General features: G+C 39.2%; 1 protein-coding gene across 2 annotated transcripts in view; it reads right to left on the minus strand.

Annotated features, from left to right (window-relative positions):
- The window catches only part of TTLL7 (tubulin tyrosine ligase like 7), an 89558-nt gene that overhangs the window by 23557 nt on the left and 43607 nt on the right, over positions 1–22394 (minus strand). For both annotated transcript variants that reach the window (XM_063427990.1, XM_063427991.1), the window contains exons 9-14: positions 22088–22246; positions 17382–17476; positions 16261–16408; positions 15471–15544; positions 10089–10224; positions 5403–5522 (exon numbers count right to left, since the gene is read on the minus strand). In XM_063427990.1, the coding sequence (XP_063284060.1) occupies positions 5403–5522; positions 10089–10224; positions 15471–15544; positions 16261–16408; positions 17382–17476; positions 22088–22246 (732 nt within the window). The remainder of the gene's footprint in view (positions 1–5402; positions 5523–10088; positions 10225–15470; positions 15545–16260; positions 16409–17381; positions 17477–22087; positions 22247–22394) is intronic.

Consider the following 22394-nt stretch of genomic DNA (forward strand, 5'->3'; position numbering starts at 1 on the left):
TTACTATTTTACTTTGTCCATAGGACAGCCACACAATGCGAACCTCTCATACAGTCTCAAATCAACTTTTATTATCCAAAAGCTGCTTCTTTGATTTTATTCAAACTTTTAGCGGAACTTCGCCAACGTCACACAGGCCAAGATCTGCTCTATCCCAGTACTACTGATGCCAAATGAGTTTGTAAAAAAAGAGACACAGTAATTCTCAACACGATTAGTATTTGAAAAACAATTTCAAGAACGAAAAAGAGATTGGACTAATTTTTGTAAAGTGTTTACGAGGACATTAAATTTGGTGAAGAACGTGTTACCTTTAAAGCCTGATTAATAAAATAATAATTATAATCAAAAAAAAGAAAGATTTCCAAGATTTCGAAGTCTCTGCCTAAGATGTGGCCGAGAATTGTGCTGTGCAGATAGGATAGAAATGAAATGTTAATCCCCATTATGCAGATGTGCATTGTATAGCAGTTTAAATCCTACTTAGTTCACATTTTGGAGGAAAGAAAATCTCAGATTCTATTAAATGCATGAATTATTCATTCGACACATTTTCAAAGCTCAAAACATGACACAAAATAGAAAAAAAAAAAAAAAAGTACAATAGTGTCCTGCAGGAAAGAGGTAGCACAGCGTGGAAAATCATCGCTAAGTCTCATTCTTCCCGAGGGTCACCTGCTGTTCGTTCTGTAAATTCAGCACTTTCCATTTAAGATTTTGGGGGTCATTCATCAAGAAGTGACCCCTTTTGTCAACATGTTTTTGCTGCAAAAGATCAGGAAGACACAGACAAAGAAACTTGCATGTGTTTCAGTCTATACTCTATGCAATAGATATCTGTAAAACAGCATGCGGTGACCAGTTCTAACACTGCGCCGTCTGATCAACCAGCTGTAGAGATAGCAGCGAGCCATTCACGCCGCGGGACATGCGCACAAAGATGTGCAAGAAAATGCACATTTAAATACCAGAATTTTAATTATCGACCTATCCTTCCACCTTGATATATAGTTACTGTCGGAATGAACTAAACGAAACACACCATAGTCAATCCGTGGTAAATAAAGTATAGGAAAATTAGACGTTTGCCTGTATCAAAGTCGGACATACTGCCCTGTGTTCATAAAGTTGGCAGTCACTCTTCATTAAACATATTCCTGTGGATTAGGTTCTTGGCTCACTCCCCTGTGTAACAATAAATTAAACATGTTTTACCAATTGCGCTCAGTGATTATGATATACATATCTGCCAAATTACCCTATTTAGAAGGCACAGTCCCTATTTTGGGCCCAAATCTGTCCCTCTTTTCTATCCTAATGTCCGTCTTTTCTAGGAGCTCTATATTGTTGGCATGTCTGAGTGTTGCTCCACAGCAATAATACTCCCAGTAATGTCTAAACTACAATGTGTGTTTAGATATCAGTCTGTGGAGATAAGATACATTGTTCTAAATTACATTTTAGTTATATCAATTGTTATTACTAAGTTACTTAAATTTCCCTGAACAGCTCCGTCCCTGGTCACATCCCACTCACACCCCTAAAACTCATGTATCCGTCTTTATCCCGTAGAAATGTTGGCAGGTGTGGATATATTGCACAAACTTGGGAACATTATATATCTTCCGATCAGGGGTCTTGCATTGGAGGACAGTGAAAGGGGTGATCCTTAGCCATAAGATGGACTGTGGATCTTCCATGAAAAATACTGCCTCAACTCGTTGCCTTGCAATCCAAATATAAAAAAAAAAAGAAAAAAAAAAAAAAGATTATTTGCTAAAGCTTGATCTATGAAGATCTTATCCATCGAAGTTATGTTTTTATGTTTGACTAAAATTCACTTTGAATTCCCAAGAATTCACACTTAGGTGAAAAGCCAATCAGCTGTGCTGCCGATCTCACACATCTTCACCTGGATACGAGACATTTCTCTATCAGTGCTCCAATTACACACAGAGGGACTGCACGTGGCTCCCCCATAATTTGTCTTGTAAGGTTCAATATGCAAAGAGCTGCTCGCGGGAGAGGGAAGGAAGCTCTGAGACAGGAATTAAGTGGCCTACACAGTAGCAGTTATTACACAGTGCAGCATTACAACCACATATAGCTAAACCGCGTTATTCACAAAACTGACAAATATGGACAATTTAAACCGGAATTGTAAATCTGAAGGTAAAATAGTAAAACTGCAAAAATGGAATTTTTCCAGTTTGGCTATTTTGGTATAAATTAGCAAATCTCTTGTCAATTCTTCAGAATTCCTGGTTTAGTAAACAAAGCTCAGGGTGTACAAACACCAGCTAGGGAATCCATATTATCACACATAGTTAGAAACTCCTTACTTAAATGTATTAGAGCATTTTTTTTTTTTTTTTTTACAGGGTTTACTTTTGCCAATCCTACTTTATGCACTAAAATAATTTTGGTTCTGCACTATTTCTTTGAAAACTGGGGAAAATGTTATGTATAGGTTCTTGATTTTAAAAGGACGGATTAGACTGATTTCCATAGTATGATGACAAGCAGGATTTGCTGGCTTTTTTTTTTTTTGTGCTCAGTAGTTAAGGGTTGGAAAATAATTTCTCAACAATGTGTCGGAATGAAATACTGGTCACGTTTTAAATGCCTTTGTCTTATGGAACATCATTTTCAGATGTGACACATGTGTTCAATGTGATCCTGGCAACAAAACCAATCTCCGAGTTTAGGTAAGGACGCTCAACTATTCCAACATTTTAAACATACGCACACAAGAAGCAAGAAGGACAACTCCGCTGCTGCTTAGATACATATAGGGCTCTTCCCCCCTCAAACAACACCCATTGTTGCCGGCACAGGTTTTGCAAGGTTAGCTCATGTGTGCCCTGGTGTCAAAATGGTTGCATGAAAAAGGTACAGAAAAGGTAACAAATAGGGTTAATACAATCTTCAACATGTATTTCTCATGTTTTCACCCCCTGTTCTCCCAACACTGGTAACATATTTAAATGCAGGCTTCACAATCAGATCTCCATGTTCTATTCCCATTTAAAACGTACTAGAATGCACAACAGTGATGTTATTAACGTTTAATTTTCAGTACTTTTTGAATCATATAATGTGTCCGGGCGATTTGTTTTGTCAGTTTAATAAACAAATACATTATGAGCACAACTGACTGTGTTCACAATACACAATGGCGTCACTGAAATATAGTGTAATATTTGTCGTGTTTTGAGTAGAACATCATTTATCATCCCTCTAGCTTTTAGATTGTTTGCTAAAAAGCTATTCCCGGAGTATTATTAGGCAAACAGTAAGGTGCCAGCTTTCTGCTGATACATTGTCATGTAAGAGAGGAGAAACAAAGATTACTGCACACATCTTTCAGACTAAACTAACAATTCAAAGTTGGGCAATTGTAAAACACAAAGTGACATATACCTAAATAGAATGCAAAGATATGAATAAATCCCCAGGGTTACTGCATATCAAGCTGGGCACAGACAGCTGTATGCAAGAAAAAAAAAAAAGAAAGCGAGGAAAAATCATCACACATCCAGACCCCTTTGTAAGCTACTGACCTATATGACTCTATTCCATCTCTGTGACACATACAACCACACTCAGCCCAACGACAATCATGATCAAATTCTATCCCAGTGATCCACACAGTCCAACCGAGTGACCAACAACAATCAATATCCCCCTCAGTGACCTAGATGGAAAATTCCAACTCAATTACCAAAATGGCAAGTTCCAATACAGTGACCAACATATTTAACTCCCAATGCAGTTAAGCTCCACCCCGGCAGGGGAGGGCTGGCAGCCTTAGGCCTGGGGGGCAAATCCAGTCAAGTGGCCCATTGCACCAAGAGGAGAGTAAAAAAACCTTTCCCATGTGATTGAAAGGGGGGACAGTCACCTAAACAGACACACTCACTGACAGGCACACACACACACACTTGCTAATTTGACACACACTAACAAACACACACAGACAGACATACTGACACACACACACACAGACAGACATACTGACACACACAGACTTTACACTTTTAAAGCCAGTAGACAGGGGTCGAGTAAGGGGACAGGGCTGTAGTAGGGGGCTAGGGGCTGTAGTGGAGGGTATGGGCTATAATTGGGGGTTAGAAATTGTAGTGGGGGGATAGGGGTTGAAGTAGGTTGTTGAAGGTGTCAGGGGCTGAGGAAGGTGATAAAAAAAAACAAGAAATAAAAAAACTAAAGTGTATCCCCCCCCCCCCCCCCCCCTGTGAGTCTTACCTTAGGCCACGGAGGGGTGGGCAGGAGGCAGCAGCCAGTGAAGTCGGCCTCTCCTGATGATCTCAGGAGGAGGGGGTGTGATTTCCTTTGCTCTTCTCCCAGACTCCACTGGCTGACTCCACTGGCTGCATGGAGAGAGGTTAGTTGAAAAATCTGAGTCCCCAGCCAGAGGCTTTTTTCAGATTTTTCCTTTTTTTTGCTGGATGCGGACGGCCTGGGTGGCCTGGGGGGCATTTGCCTCCCTGCCCCCCGTCCCAGCCTGCCCCTGCACCCCGGTGAACAACATGGCAAGTTCCACCTCAGTGACCAACATATTCAAATTCCACCTCAGAGACCAGCACAAACAATTTTCAAACTTGTGACCATCATGGCCAATTTCAGTCCCATTGACCAACAGGGCAAGTTCCAACCAATGACCAACACGGCCAATTTCCAACCTGGTGACCAACAGGGCCAAGTTTCATCCCTTTGATCAGCACAATCAGATTTCAAGATTTCAACCCAGTTAAAAGCCCAATCCAGGTGTAACTCAGTGACTATATTATTTTTATTCATCCTTGTGAGCAACACTATTGTGATATGGGGTTTATTCACTATTGAATCAGTGGAATCTGAAGCCACAGAAGTGGACCTGTGTCTAAAAAAACTTCTCCAGTGTTGCAACATATGTGGCCTATACATTTTTCCATGTGCTGATCTTTATTTATGTAATATCACATTAATAAATACAACAGTCATTTAGCTTTGGACTCCCCCTGCATGTGATATATTTGTAAATATATATATATAAATAAAATTAACAATAAAAAAAGTGTGTGAAGAGGTCTATAGAAGGACTAAAAATTTGAAGTCCCACACATCTTGTCCAGCAAAAAAGTACTTGCTTGCATTCAGCACTTGCAATACGTTTCTTCTGAGACTACGTAGATTAAACTATTAAAGAAAAACTATAGCGTCTTTGCCAACCCCTTCTGCTTATAAAGGCTTAACTTACTGATAATCTGGCGTCAAGAAGGTAATGCACTAAGGCTCTGTCCTGCTTTTAATGTATGCTGTGATGTATGTTTTTTCACTGTGGTTATATTCAGAAGAATAATGGAATAAAAAGGTTATTTTATTATGTTATTCCTACATACCCGTGGTTCCTTTTGCCGAGTGGATTTCCCCATCAGCTTTTCATCATCCAACTCACATTGTTCAAGAAGATCCAAAATGTCTTCTTCCTGTAAAGCAGAAGCAACGTAATGTTGGTGAATCTGCAAAATACATAATCAAATTATTAATAAAGCAGACGGAATATCACACTGTAATTAATCAATCTAGCATCATTCCTAGCTCTGGAGAAAACAGACAAGGTATCCATAAAATGGTGTGCATCATTAGAAGTATTGCTGCTCAGTATAGTGGTAATGTTGCCTCGAGTCTTTGGGCACTGTCATTATTTCATTGTCAAATTTTTAATAAGTGGATAACAAACGGATTACAAATCCACAGTAACTTGCAGACACACAGCCTCTCCAGTCTCATGGATAATGTGGAATTTATAGTTTTCAAGACAAATACACCCAACCAGGACGACTGTTATTGGATTAAAGTGCTGGGAGGGTTAGTCTGCAAGTGTTAAAGGCTTACTCCAAGCGCCACACCTGCATCAGAGTTTTGAAGTGGTTATGATGCATGCAGTCTTTATGTGCAGCGTTTCACTGTGAAATGGTGCCCATACGGAATTTAACCACTTTGCTGCAGAGGTGTAACTCCACCTTTAGGAGCGTTATTAGTTATCTTGAAACAAGAGCGCCAGGCTGGGTAATGTCAATTCTGTGCACAGAGGGGACCTCATTGGATGAAAATGATCAGCTCTCAACCAATGAATGAACGGCAGGATTAACATCCGGCTTATGCATCTCTCCAGATGTTATAAACCTGTTTGCATAGGATACTGGATGCCAGCAGGGTTTCGGGTTAGAAGGTAAACCACTGCAAAATGGTTGCACTTCCATTTTTCAAGCGCCTGCTCAGCTGCACATCCCAAATGATGCTGACATGGCTCACGTTCCACTCCCTCATCTATCCCTTAACCCTGCCAGTTATGTAGCAGCAGTCGAATCGTTAAACAGCAAGCCATTTACACTGCAATTTATAAATACAGCAGTGGGTTAACAGGGCAGCATATTTATCAGTAAAGCAGAGAGTCAATCACACAGCAATTTAATAAGACAGCAGAGGGACGGGCATACAGTGGTTTTGTAATAGAGCAGCAGGACAGTAATAGAGCAATTTATTAAGACAGCAGCGGGCCAGACAGACAGTGCTTTATGAAGGTAGCAGTGTGCTGGTCATACAGCAATTTATTAATTATTAATACAAGGAACTGGTAGATTTGGGCAATTATAAACAACATCATACTTGTCTTTGGAATTAAGCCCAGTATTTAGAGGTGATATTCATACTTACATCTATGGGTCCATAACCTCATTTTCTATAGAACATACAATGTTTAAAACCTGGTGAATGTATTATTTTATCTATGGCGAACATGTTTTCATGTCTTTCTTCTGTCAATATAGAGCGGGCTATGCCCCTAGGCCGTGGCATACATCATCAGTGGGTGACTTCATAGCTCCATGGCAGCTTATCTCACCATTACCATTAATATTATATGTGTGTTGACCACTCGCCCCTTATTTCCCTGATCTCCCAGGAAAGGAATCAGATTTTTGTTCTGTGTTCAAGGAAAACCGACTCTCAACTTTCTATGTGTCATCCGCACAGCTTTAGGTAACCAATAATGTGGTCCTATTTGTATTCTGTCCTTGTCCAATAAGCTATATGCTTAACAGCATGATCAGAGCATCAGATAGGAAGGCATGAGTGAGTGGTCTGCCTGTCTTAAGTGTTTTTGCTTTGTTTCCAGAGAAGAGGAAAAGTAACAGAACAACAGGTTCAATTCAGAAAAAAGGTTAAAGATCTCTCTACTTTATAACTGTAACTTTCAAACCCACTTTTCCTTTTGGGAGTGCAGACAGCAGAGGGAGGGGAGATTTCTACTTTTCTTTCCTTCCATGTATGTAAGGGGACTGCCGCAGTAGCGTGATATTAACTCAATAACTAGAAATCCTTATCAAAATATTAACTTTTGATAAAAAGGAACTTCTATCAGTTCTGACAGTTATTCCGCAATGCAATATTATTTCCAAAATCCTTCAATTCGCATAAAATGAAAAATAAAATATTTGAAAAATGTAAACGGAAAATCATGTGGAATATATTTACATTGAAGAAATTTTACTGCTCCTTTTAAAATTGAAAAATAAGCAAACCGTTTATCAAAATAACTCCATTAAGAAGTTGTCATGCAAAAAAAAAAAAGTGAACTGAAAAAGAAAACTTTGTCCATTAAAATTTCACCATGAAACTGCCAGAACGAATTGAACCATAGAGTAGCCAGGAGAGAGATACACTGACCCCTTAATGCCAATATTTGTCCTACCCCCAGTAACAAGATTGCTGGATATAATTAAAGAGATACTCCAGGATGGAAGTAATGCATTGTTGAGATAATGGACATAAGTGGAACATATTCTTAAAAGGACAATTCCTCCTTAAACCATGGAAAGACAAGCTGTACTCACTTACCGGCTAATCTAGCTTTAAAACGGCTACTGTTTATGTAATAAATCTGCCTATAAACCAAGCCACAGTCATACAAACAAGCCCCAATGATCAAAAAGACTGTGGTGGGGAAGTTCGTACAGACGCTTAACTGTGCTACGGCTCCAAAAGTACTTTTGGAAAACTATACAGCCCTGAAAATCTACAATGCTCTTTGTGTCCATTTGTATATTTTGCATAGCAGATCGGATGTGTTGTGAAACCACAATTAAAGTTACACACACTCATGAACCATGAGAGAGACGAGTGCCATTCACCCCCATCAGATGCATAGCATCGGCAGAATAAAAACATACACACACACACATATATATATATATATACACAAATACACACATCACAGAATTATATATACATCTGTATCCAACTTGAGCCACACATTCAACATCTCCAGAGGTTAAGTTTCTGGTGCAATTTGTAGCCACTCTATAAATACTTGACAAAGAGCACTCCTGGGATTTAATAAATGTGTATAACACAGCTTTATTTATCAAGCAGACATGTGCACAACAAGTGTAAACGTTTCAGTGCTAACACAGTCATCCATCACTATAAGTTATGGTGTGTGTCTGCCTAAACCCCTCACAACAGATTCCTCATTATGGACCACACGATCATTTCTACATTGATGGAACAAGAAATGTCAGAACAGCTGATAGAGCGCCTTGTTAATGTAAGATTTAAACCCATGTCTCTGCCCTAAATACAGTTAATACAACGTAGATTGCTGCTAAGAGAATGCAGCGAAATATTGGAATCTAAAGGATTAGTTTTATGTCACACTGCATTTATAGGTGTGTGACAGACATTTCATTCACAAGATTGGTGTCTAAAATTGGTTACTCTAAATGACCAGCTTAAATTCTAGCATTCATTTCTTATAATTGAAAATATAAATTAAACGGTTATTTCATCTACCATGACTACTTCAGTAATTTGAAGTCAATTCTGTTTATATTTTGCATCTGTCACGAGCAAGCATTGCACGCTGCCGACAGAAGTGATCACCTTCTACCTTGCAGGTGCTCTGCAAGGTAACAAATCGTTCCCTCTCACCACATTGCACTCCCTCCGTTATCCTCAGCACATTTTTTTTTTATTATTTTACCCTCCCTTTCTACTTTCACCCTCCCCTCGCCAGCCTGGAGCGCACACATGCACTCTGAGCATGATAAATGGGATCTTGTGATTAGTCTGGACCTTGTGACAATTGAAGGGGGGGGCGCAGAAGCCAGCCCTGGTGAGTAAAATGCTATTATTATTTTATTTATTTTTTTACCAATTTGGAGGGACAGGGGCCTTCTTCATAGTGCTCAATAGGGCATTTTACATTAGAAAGGTCCCCCCTCCAAAATGGTTGGAGTAACTCTTTAAACCTCGCAATGCCATGTGATCCGGAATGCCATTCCAATGTGTGCTTATTTTACCTTTGCCGATTCCCGTGTGTATGATCATACCATGGGACGGCACAAGACATCATTGAGCAGAGAACTTTCCCTGAACACAGAAGTGCAGAGAAGGTAAGTGTGCTTTTTACTCACCTTCACTGCATTAATCACACCAGCAAATGCGGTCTTAGCCTCTGCATTTGAACTCAAGTTTAGTTACAGAATAAAAAATTCAGTTGCATTTTATTAAAGGACCACTATAGGCACCCAGACCACTTCAGCTTAATGAAGTGGTCTGGGTGCCAGATCCAGCTAGGTTTAACCCTTTTTGCAGTAAACATAGCAGTTTCAGAGAAACTGCTATGTTTACCTATGGGTTAATCCAGCCTCTAGTAACTGTCTCATTGACAGCCGCTAGAGGCGCTTCCGCGCTTCCCACGGTGATTTTCACAGTGAGAAGACGCCAGCATCCATAGGAAAGCATTGAGAATGCTTTCCTATAAGACTGGCTGAATGCGCGCGCGGCTCGTGCCACGTATGCGCATTCAGCCAGGCATGAAAGAAGAGGGAGGAGAGTCCCAGCGCCAAGGGAGCCCGGTGCTGGAAAAAAGGTAAGGGATTAACCCCTTCCTCCCACTAGAGCCTGGCGGGCGGGGGACCCCCGAGGGTGGGGGCACCCTCAGGGCACTATAGTGCCAGGAAAACGAGTATGTTTTCCTGGCACTATAGTGGTCCTTTAATAATTCACAGGAATTAACCTACCTTCATTCTTTTCAGAGGATTATTCATCTCCCGCTGAAGAGTAGCAGCCCGTCCGGCCAAGAATGTCTGAAAGGCAGTGGCAAGGAGACCCTCATATTTCTCTAATAATAATTTATCATCAGGTGGGTAGATCCTCCTATGGGGGAAAAAAAAAAAACCATAGTTTGTTTATCAGATAGAATATATAAAACTCTCACTATGGCCTTAATTCAATATTTTTGGATAAACATTTACAATTATTTTAGCAAAACATTAAAATATAAAAAAATAACATAAATTATTACATCGATTTTCAAAATATTACAAAATTTAAATATTAACTAATTTTAGAAGTTCATCCAAAAATATAAAATCATTTGAAAAGCATATCCAACAATATTAAAACAGGACCTATAGGCTATATAGCCAATAGCACGAGGGAGAAGATTTAATAATATTATTGCTAAAAATAATTAAAGGGACAAACACAGAAGAGAAAGGATAGTTTGGGATAAATATCAAGTTTTGCTCTAATAAAAGAGCATTTAATTGTACACAAAATGCACTAGTATAACTGCTTTCAACATATAGATTTTCTTAAAAAGATATTGCCGCCTTCTTCTTACCTATCAATCAATCAATCAATTTTCAGTTCAGAATCAACATAGCCCCTCTATGCCATGGAATGAAAAATAGGGGTTAGCAGGAGAACATTCCTACAGGCAATTCTCCTGCTCTGAGCCACAGCAAATTATGTAAAATACTGATGCCAAACGCATGATGCACTTTGCAGAGAAATGTACAGTGGGCCAAAATTCCAGGTATGGTTTGATAAGTCAATAACTTTTTGTTACTGAACCAATTTCAATGATATTATATACAATGAATGCTTAGAGAGACACTATAGTCACCAAAACAAGTTTAGCTTAATGAAGAAATGTTGGTGTATAGATCATGTCCCTGCAGTCTCACTGCTCAGCTTTCTGCCAATTAGGAGATACATTACTTTGTTTATGCAGCCCTAGTCACACCTTCCTGCATGTGACTTACACAGCTTTCCTAAACACTTCCTGTAAAAGGTCATCTATTATTTATACTTGAACAAATGTACTGGTATAAATATAAATAAAAAGGGGGCTTTATTGAAAGTGGCTCCAAGAGAAAAAAAAAAAGTACCAGAAATACCAGTAGTTAGTAGATAGTTCTAAAATAACCATATCAGTATTAGAAGTATGAGGAGAGAGAGGAAATACAGATTCTATTGACTGTAGATAACCGGCAAGTATTCAACTAGAAAAGCCTCTCTCCCTTCAATGCTAGCTAGACAGGCATAAGAAAATGAAAGGTAATAGGCAATCAAATAAACATAATTCCAAACAGTGATAAAAAATAAACAATGAAGTGCCCAAAAGAAACCCAAACTAGAACTAGGGCTACTTTTTTTTTTCTCTTGGGGCCACTTTCAATAAAGTCCCCTTTTTATTTATATCAGTATCATCTGGAGGTGATCATTATTTCATGATTTAACCTTATCCAGACATAGGAGTTTAGCCTCAGAAGGCTGTCTTTAGATCTATTTTGTATCATGTTATTGTATGATCCCTTTTGAATACGTTTGTTGTTAAATGTTTAACATTTTGACACAACTACAATATATTACCGTTACTAAGATTGTCCAGGATGTACATAGGTTTCACTCTCTGTGAACCACTGTGCATACATTTGTTCTATTATTTGAATTTAGGATTATGCCCTGAGAGACCCCTGGAGTCTCTCATTGGTGTAAAGGATAATTGGAATAGGACAGACACAAGTACTTGTGCGGTGTTCTATCCTATCTCCATCATGTATCCTATTTTGTGAATGTGATGTTTATACTTCCTTTATTGTAAATTCTGTTTAATTTAGAATTTCGTATCTCCTGCTCTATGAATAGTTTGCTGGGTCATGCAGGAGCCTCTTGTATGTAATTGCAGTTCAATTTACACAGCAGGAGATACATACCTTTAAAGTAAGTTAGATCTGAGTGAAACTGAAACCATTTTGTTTCATGCAGGCTGTGTCAGTCACAGCCAGGGGAGGTGTGGCTTTGGCTGCACTAACGGAAACAAAACTGGTTTAACTCCTCCATGCCAGTGAACTGAGCAGTGAGGCTGCAGGGGCATGATGTGTACACAAAAACGGCATCATTAAGCTGAAGAAGTTGTTTCGTGACTACTCTTTAAAGTCTGAAGATTTGTTTGACAAGACATAGAAGATGACCTCTTTTAAAAGAGCTCCATTTGCTGACTCACGTAGTCTGGCTCTTTCGATTGCACTGTTCATAACATTAGTGTTTGAGGCTCTAGCGCTCATATTTCTGCCTGATAACGTCCTGCGAGGTCACCCTGCACCACACGGTACATTTGGTAGGGTGCAATTGGCACTGATGAATTATCTGTCGATTTTCTTTCCTCAGAAACGACAATTTTGATTATTGACATAATCATTTAAATAAAAATGAGCTTTGTCAGAGATAATGAGTTGACGAATAAATTCCTTGTTTTTTCTGGCTAATTCATGGTTCCTTTGTGAAATTACCCACGATGAATCTCCCAAGTTATAATAATATGTACCTGGCAATGAAGTATGGAAATGAGAAATATAAAGCCGAAACGGGTAAATTAGAAGAAAAGTGCAGCTATTTTGTTTTAAAATCATTAATACCCTTGCTGATTCTTTATATATTCTGGTTTAATAAATATCGCTTAGAAAATATATACGGATATTACACTCATATGTTTGAAACAAAATGTCTGCATGACTTTTCTCTTTAGGTGTATGACTAATCAGTAAATCATAGTGAATTTAAATCCAAATTGGCTAAATTTAAAATGACCATTACATTGGTTATTGTGTTATGAAGCTACAGGCCCTGTCTATACATCCTAACCCATCCAAAGATCTCCCAGTGTATCAATGTTGTCCAAGTTTGGACGGATTTGTACGTATTGAGCAAAATGGAGTTTTATCATCATCACTATGTCTGCAGAGGACTATGGGTGACAAGGAAAGATCAATTTATGTCAAACTGTTATTAAAGGATTTGACAGAAATTTGGTAAAGTGCCCACAGATTCTTAGCACAAAAACCATGAGCCGTTTTGGCTATGATACTTGGAGTGACGCTTTAAGCCAGTATAGCTTAGCTGGGCATATATTGTTAACTTTAAGAATTTCAAAAACTCAGATCTTTTTCAGTTTACCACAATTCACCGTTTAGTGAATACTCCGATTCCTATTATCCATTTAAAACACTAGAAGTTTGCAGGAGAGGGAAACTAATTTCAATCAGTGTGAATGGGGAAATGGTGTGTACACGCTATTAAAGAACAGTTAGTGCTGATCTAATGACGTAAATAAGCATAGCCTGTGGCAATCTATTATCAATCCTCTAGAATAAAAAGGGAAAGTTATTTCCTTTTAGGTGGCTAATTGGAAATCCCAATTATGTGATATCTGTTGTTACGCCTACTTGTCTCACAAAGGTTTGAATTCACCAATATGCCAAATGCGATGTATAAATGTTGCTAAAATTCTCTGTTTTAACCAATAAAAAAAAGAGAAAACCCACATTTATACATGTACAAATGTGTATTTGCTCACAAACTATAAACACACAAATATTGGGAGTGTGCAGAGCAAACGAGATGCTGAACATGGAAACCCTCACACTGCATATAGACATTGTGAACGCATGCTTGAATACTGTGCTTGCACACACTAAACTCGCAATTGCATACTGCATAGAGAGATCATGAGCACCTACACATATCAAATACACACTGTACATGAACATGTGCAGTACAAGCTAAATGGTCTCTCCAGCCTGGGGTTGGCCCCCCACTTTTCATGCATTAAATACATAACCTGCATTAAAAAAGGCAAACAATTATTTTAAATAATTGCAAAATATTTAGAATTCATGTATTTGCTACAAATCTCCCAAAGATTGCCCTTTCAGTGTTTGTGCATCTTTCCAATACAACCCCCGCCCCCCCCTCCCCGCACAGTAGGTATTTGTAGGTTGGCAGTCAACGTTCTACTGAAAGCTGTACAGCCTGTGGCAAACCAGACTGTAATAGCATTTATTTAAAAAAGAAAAAAAATTTAATGTAAAGTGCATTGAATTATTTTTATGAATGATGTTCATTTTGACTAGGTGTGCCACAGGTTGTACAGCTTTCTACTAAAATTTGTACTGTTGACAGCAGACCTGATGGCAGGTAGCGTTATTCATGAAATCCATGACTGAAGCTACTTACTCAAACTAATCAAAGCCAATGCATGGCTTCTATTGGCTTGTATGTAGTTTATAAGACCATCATAAATGGTAATGGTAATCGTAAAGCGCTGCGGAATTTGATGGCGCTATATAAATAACATAATAATAATAATAATCATGCCTTCACATATGCATGGATTTGGTCTCAGGATGCTATGAGAGTTCAAACAGCTTCTTACAATAAGAACGCTATGTATGTAGGAAAGCCATATGTGACAAAGTCTTCTGAACTATTGCAGGAAAAAATATAAAAGAGAAGAACTTAAATTAAATAAATAAATAAATGCCATCAAATAGAAACAATCTGTAAAATTGCCCATCCTGAAGTCCAGAAAGTCCCATAATGGAATAAAATGCTAGGAATATCTTCTTCCAGATTGTAGGTCAAGGTGAGAACCTTAATGACTAGTCTAATCCTTTTTTTTTTCTTCTTCCTGTAAGAAGACTGCTTGAATTCATTTATTGCTTCCCGATTTTGATCTCAAGCCAAGCAAGGTTTCAAGAGTTTCAGATGGAGCATGCAGCCCCCACACTGAGCACTACGTAAGGATTTCTCTGCTGAACTCATCTTTTCTGTTCAACTTGAATTTTATTTTACTTTTTACTTTATTATTATATACTTTATAAATTACTTGTTGTAACTTGTTACTAATAGTTTTGAGCGTGTATCCTGTTCATAGATTTTATTTTTTTTATTTTAGGTTAAACTCTTCAAATGCAAAAATATACACTAAATATTCACTAATTAAACTACCACGTAAATATTTGATGAGGAAAAAAAAAGCTGGAATTCAGAGGAAAAGGGAATTATTCACAGTAGGAGTCTAAAAATGGAGAATGGTTAAAATTGAGCATATTTAAGTTGGAATAGCCTGAGGAGCTAAATGTTAAACTAGTGAATAATATTACCTGTATTATTCCGACATTTCCCATTTGGTAATAACTGCAAGTGACATGCTTTGTGACTTTGGATACTTATGTTTATGTGCATCTTTATTATCAGTCTTGTGTGTCTATGTTAGGTTTTATAATAGGTTTAAGATTTGCCCGCTTGTCTTTTAAACAAATCAGAAACATTACCTGTAATTACCAAGATTGCGGTTTTCATATTCCTCCCGGGATATCTGTTTCCGCACTTGACAAAGCCGCTCTTTCTAAAATACAGAATAAAAACAAAGATGGCATTTTGTGCAAATAAAATTATACTTTTTTTTATTTATTAATAAAACGTATCAATGGCAGAAACCAAGCGGTATACAAATTAAAATACTTTTTCACTTCACACGAGACAACACAAAGAAGACAAAACTCTCCATTAATCCCAGATTGTGAAAATGAACTTCAATGAGATAATCCACTATTCCATGCAAATTACTAACACCAAACAGGTGATAGCATTTCAAATTGCAGTAAGTTGTTTTTGATGTTTGTTTGCTTGTTTGTTTTATCAATGGATGGTTTGTACAACCGGGTATAAAAATTAGAGAAGATTATTTTCGACTTTTCAAAAACTCGAATAGTGTACTTTTCAGGGTTCGAAATCTGTTGGGAAAAAAAAAATCTGCTGGAATGCTTTGGCCCTCGATGCCATGATACAAATGCTCATACATAGCTTAAAATACTTGTTTGTCTTTTTGGGAGGAGGAATTTATTTATAAATTCACCTATTGCTAGAAAAAAAAAACAAAAAAAAAAAACACACGTATTTTTGACGAACCTAAAGCATGTTCAATATATTCTCCCCTTATTTTCATCCAAACGATGGCTGAGGATAGCAGGAGGTGTGAATTGCTAAAAGCCACAGAGCTTCTACTCTGAAGCAAATATTAAAGTAAAGGATTATTGCTATTGAATACTAGTGTATAGTTACCAACTCCTCTTTCCTTCTCTCCAGGGTGTGGCGCTGTTTCTCCCAGTCTGAGGACCCCGGTGATAGCCTCCTCAGGGGCCCCTGACCATAGAGTCGCTTCTGAGCTTCTGCTTTCTGTTTGGCCAAGTTCTTCTTTTTATCACTTGCTCTGTAAAAAGATAAGTACACTCCCTGGAATAAACTATAAAATGAGCATGTAACCATTTTACCGCCACTGCATGACTAACTAATAGAGGATGTGCATGCGCCAAATTAAATGCAGAATTCATTCTACAAGTAATAAAATCCAAAGTTACAAAAATGAATTTAAAAAATGGACATAAAATTAATTTGCCAATGTATATCATTTTTAAAAATGGCCCTCTTGGCACCTGTATGAAATGGGCAAAAATCGGAGCGTTTCATCAAGACGCTTTGTTAATCTTGTTGTTGTTGGAAGTTAGACATAAACATGGCATTCGTTTTTCTAAGGAAAAAACATGCAGAAATTAACTAAACAGTGTGATCTCCCTTCCTATGGAATAGCCTGCCTATCACCATCAGACTCTCCCCTATTCTTGCATCTTTTAAGAAGTGCCTTAAAACCCATCTCTTTAGGAAAGCTTATGGCCTCCCAGAGTAACCTCTACCTTACATACCTGTCTCTTGCTCTCTCCTAAAGGGCAACCCACCTTATTTGACTGCAAATTCCTGTCCTAATGTGTTTTACACCCTACCTCCTATAGAATGTAAGCTCGATTGAGCAGGGTCCTCTTCAACCTATTGTTCCCGTAAGTTTTTTGTAATTGTCCTATTTATAGTTAAATCCCCCTCTCATAATATTGTAAAGCGCTACGGAATCTGTTGGCGCTATATAAATGGCAATAATAATAATAATAATAATCTGATCTGAGGAAAATTGAGCACGTGGAGATTTAGCTATTTTAGTCTTCATTTAACAACTCTGTTGTCACCTCACCTAAACTCTTTGTTTATCGTTAAGTTGGAGAATTTTTCCAGTTCAACTATTTTAGCTTAAATTTTGCAATCTGGATCACGAGTGATGTGGAGAGGTGGGACATCCTCCTGTTCATGTCCAAAAGAAAGGTTACCAAGAACATTGAAATAAAGAAGCATGATACCTGATGTTGAGAAGCTTGAGAGCATTTAGCAGAACTCCCTTCTTGACATCATAGTCAATCTTTTGGTCTGTTCCAAAGCTGGGAGCTCGATTGATCTAGATTAAGAAAGCCAGCAACACAAAAAGGGGAGACAATAAAAAGAGACAAATCATAAAGTGCAAAAGTAAACCAGGACCCAAGGTAGGGGGATTTTATAAAACTGCATTCATATATCAATAGGACTTTGGCTGCCGATGTTGAGATAAACTTTTAAGATTTTGGATGGGGATAAAAAGGTAGTGATAAAAATATCCATATTACATGTAACAGAAAAAAACACTCCAACATCAACGGATCCTCAGACTTTTCAATTATTTATAACCAAAACTAAAATTTTCTTTCAGTATGCATTTCATGAAAACTCTTAAAACACAACAAAGATTTAGATTCAACACTCACAACTGTGTAAAATATCAATATAATTAAAACAAAATGAAATAAAGAGATACATTAAGATCAATCTTTCTAAATGGTTCCTGTGGGTAAACTGGTAAGTATGAGAGAATGTATGATGCCACGTGCATGCACAATTGCCGTTCGTCCTTGAAGTCAATAAAAGTGGTCATGCATTGTAGCCATGATGATAACTCATTGATAATACAGATAACTTCTTGATCCCTTCCATAACTTGTGGTTATACAGCTTGTGTTTCCAGGTGAAAAAGCGACTAAATGCAGGTGCAATGTGCATAAGGTATCACTAGCTAGAACAATGAATGGGTTGTGTTGTGGTTCATAGGAAGAGAAGAGGACCTTAAAGGACCACTCTAGGCACCCAGACCACTTCAGCTTAATGAAGTGGTCTGGGTGCCAGGTCCTTCTAGGGTTAACCCATTTTTTCATAAACATAGCAGTTTCAGAGAAACTGCTATGTTTATGAATGGGTTAAGCCTTCCCCCTATGTCCTCTAGTGGCTGTATCATTGACAGCCGCTAGAGGCGCTTGCATGCTTCTCACTGTGATTTTCACAGTGAGAGCACGCCAGCGTCCATAGGAAAGCATTGTGAATGCTTTCCTATGTGACCGGCTGAATGCGCGCGCAGCTCTTGCCAGGGGCGTATTAGCCGCGAGGCAAACAAGGCATTTGCCTTGGGCGGCATTTTCCAGGGGGCGGCAAAAAACGCCGCCCCCAAATGCCCAAGGCAAATGTCTTGTTAGCCTTGCGGCTAACAGACATGCTGGGCTGGTTGCTGGGCGGCCGGCGAGGGAGCTCTTCCCCTGAGCTCTCTGCTCAGCTCCCTCGCGCGCCGCCCGCAGAGTGAGCCTGGGAGCCGGAATATGACGTCATATTCCGGCTCCGCCTCCTAGCCTCACTCTGCGGGCGGCGCGCGAGGGAGCTGAGCAGAGAGCTCAGGGGAAGAGCTCCCTCGCCGGCCGCCCAGCCTGCCCGCCAGTGCCGCCCTGCAGCCACTGGACCACCAGGGAATGGGAGAACCTCCCCACCCCCAGCATTCCCAAAGGTAAGGAGGCGGGGCGGGGGGGGGGAGAGAGTAAATTAAAAAAAAAAAAAAATTGTTAATGTGAGTGTGTGTGTCTCTGACTGTGTGTGTCTGATAGTGTGTGTGTGTGTGTGTGTCTGTTAATGTTTGTCTGTTAGTGTGTGTGTGTGTGTGTGTGTGTGTGTCTGTTAGTGTGTGTGTCTGACTGTGTGTGTCTGACTGTGTGTCCGACAGTGTGTCTGTTAGTGTGTGTGTCTCACTGTGTGTGTCTGTTAGTGTGTGTGTGTCCGACTGTGTGTGTCTCACTGTGTGTGTCTGTTAGTGTGTGTGTGTTTGTTAGTGTGTGTGTCTGTTAGTGTGTGTGTCCGACTGTGTGTGTTTGTTAGTGGGTGTGTCTCACCGTGTGTGTCTGTTAGTGTGTGTGTGTTTGTTAGTGTGTGTTTGTTAGTGTGTGTGTTTGTTAGTGTGTGTGTTTGTTAGTGTGTGTGTTTGTTAGTGTGTGTGTCCGACTGTGTGTGTTTGTTAGTGTGTGTGTTTCACTGTGTGTGCCTGTTAGTGTGTGTGTGTCTGTTAGTGTGTGTGTCCGACTGTGTGTGTTTGTTAGTGTGTGTGTCTCACTGTGTGTGTCTGTTAGTGTGTGTGTGTCCGACTGTGTGTGTTTGTTAGTGTGTGTGTCCGACTGTGTGTGTTTGTTAGTGTGTCCGTCCGACTGTGTGTGTTTGTTAGTGTGTGTGTCCCCGGCTGTGTGTGTTTGTTAGTGTGTGTGTCCGACTGTGTGTGTTTGTTAGTGTGTGTGTCTCACTGTGTGTGTCTGTTAGTGTGTGTGTGTGTCCGACTGTGTGTGTTTGTTAGTGTGTGTGTGTCCGACTGTGTGTGTCTGTTAGCTAGTGTATGCGTATCTGTCAGTGAATGTGTGTGTATTTAGAAGGCGGGGCAGGGGGGAAGGGTTGGGTGGGGGTGGCGCGCGCGCGTGGGGGGGGGGGTGTCTGAGTTTTGTCCTGCCTAGGGCAGCACAAAACCAAGATACACCACTGGCTCTTGCCGCGCGTGCGCATTCAGCCGACTGGGAGGAGAAGAGGAGGATCGGAGGAGGAGAGCAGGAGGAGATCTCTCCGCCCAGCGCTGGAAAAAGGTAAGTTTTTACCCCTTTCCCCTTTCCAGAGCCTGGCGGGAGGGGGTCCCTGAGGGTGGGGGCACCCTCAGGGCACTCTAGTGCCAGGAAAACGAGTATGCTTTCCTGGCACTAGAGTGGTCCTTTAAGAATTGGAACAAACAAATTCAGATGAATAAAATCTATGCCAAATCTTTTATTGTTGCAAAAAAAGCTCCCTTTATCTTCCTTCAAAAATGTACTTGAAAGCTTTGGATAAACCTCAGTTTTGCTCATGCTAAAATATGTCTACCGTAACGACGTTGGGGACATTCACCTTTCTAACCAGCCTGAACAGTCACATACAAAATAGATTTGAGTAACAGCTTAAACTGTGAAAGCAAACAGTGCTGGGGTAAAATCTATTTTAATCATTGTGTCAACATGCATAATTAAAAGTATGGATATAGGATGGATAAAATGTAAGCAGTGTGTTCGGTCTCTAATCACGCCAGTGTGAGCAATTACGGTATTAGACTGGTGAGACCATAGCTAGGAGACAGAACTATTATAGATAGATATAGCGGCACAATCGTCCTGGTATGGACAAGGTAAACATAATGGTAATCTGACTGAGAAATTTTGTGATTTTACCAATAAGCCTTCCAATATTGTTACAGTTAGTTTATATAAAATGTGTGCACTCGCTAAATTCGAAGAATAACAAGATTTGGTTTCATCTAGAAATTTACAACCGTAGTAGAATCGTACTCCTGAAGCCAAACCTATGCATTTAAAATGTAAAATTAAAATATGATTTTGAATCATTAAAATTAGAAAATAAAAAGCAAGCAGGGAATTAGCAGAGGAGCAATGGAACCCAGCAGTAATCAGCATTAATGAAAATAACCATCTTCCCATCAATAACTTTTCCAAGTACCACTTGCATGGGGTCCTAGGCAATTATCAGTTTGGGACCTAAATTAATTCTTCAAATAGAGATGGTGAATGGGACCAAGTCAATCTATGGTTCTGGGGACCCTGACTAACCCTGGGCCCTTGGAGGCTGCCTAAGGTCAGATTATGGTTATTCTTGCTCTGATTTCTGGGCATATGGTGCCCATGTGTGTGAGCAGATGCCTAAAGAGATGCAGTGCACATGTCAGCATATTCTCATTTAATTGCTACAGTTACAATACTACACAAGTTTCACAGGGTTATCCACTAAAGTGTGAATTAATTGGAATTCAAATTAATTTACAATGTAAGGTATAAATTGTAGAACCAATAGCATAGCTGATTTGGAGAATGTTTCTACTGCAGCTATATTGGCCTATATTTTTAAATAAGCCACAATTTACTTAGGTAGTGTTGCAGAGTCAAGTAAAAAAATAAATAAATAAAATCTTACCGCCCTCTGCAGCACATCTGCGTTCAGTCACATTGTGATCCATTATGCTTTAAGTGTGCTCCTGTGAGCATAGGCACAAAAAAGCCAAATGATCACATGCACACCTAAACAATCCTTCAATATTGCTGCATGGCACTGTGGAGGTTAATTTAATTTAAATAGCATGCCCTTACTCTGCCTTGACAGTCAGACATGGCATGCAAGTGAAAACATTGCACTACTGAGAATATAAGAAAGGCAACACAACACTTTGCTAACTTTTAGTTAGCCATTCAACTGTGCAAAAATCTGTTAGTGATCGTTTCACTGGAAGTATCTTATTTGATCTTTAATGACACTCCAATGAGACATTGGTTCATAGTAACTGATCTAGCACGGAGTATAACAAGGTCAAAAGAAACTGCTTTCATATTTTGCTTCTTTACTAGTGAAATCCTGTATTTCCAGCCATCCTTTTACAGAGGCATTAGACCGTAACCAAACGCACTTGTGCATCTTTTCCAAGACCCATTAAGTTTCAGCTAGCCTGACCATCTCTTGATTTGCCTTACTTGATTTCTCACTTGCGTTTATCATTTTCTAAATTATTTCTATTTTTCTTTCAAAGATGTTTGCATTTCAGAGCAACAAAGGCAGCCATTTCTTTATCCTCATGTGAGCAATTTATGCTCAGTGATCAGACGTGTAGCTGATTCTGACTTACTGAGGTTATTTGGCATTAATCTTACCTCCAGGAGCCAAGGCTTCAATTTTTTGTCCAAAAGAATGTCAAATCCTAATACTTCAAAGCAGACGCTCTCACTGGTGGGGTGCTGTCCTGGACGGCACATCCGATATGCATGGAGGACATGGGGTTCAGCTACAATCAGAGTCTTTACAACCAACTCCTATTGGAAAACAATAAAACAACATGAGAACTATTTGTCAGTATGGCTGTCTGACCACATAAATAATGATGTATGGAAGGACTGCCCAATAGGTATATCCCCAGATGTTGTAGAACTACAACTCCCATGATGTGTTGCATTCTTTTAG

This window comes from Pelobates fuscus, chromosome 7 (genome assembly GCF_036172605.1).
Source record: "Pelobates fuscus isolate aPelFus1 chromosome 7, aPelFus1.pri, whole genome shotgun sequence".
In the NCBI taxonomy this organism is placed as follows: Eukaryota; Metazoa; Chordata; class Amphibia; order Anura; family Pelobatidae; genus Pelobates; species Pelobates fuscus.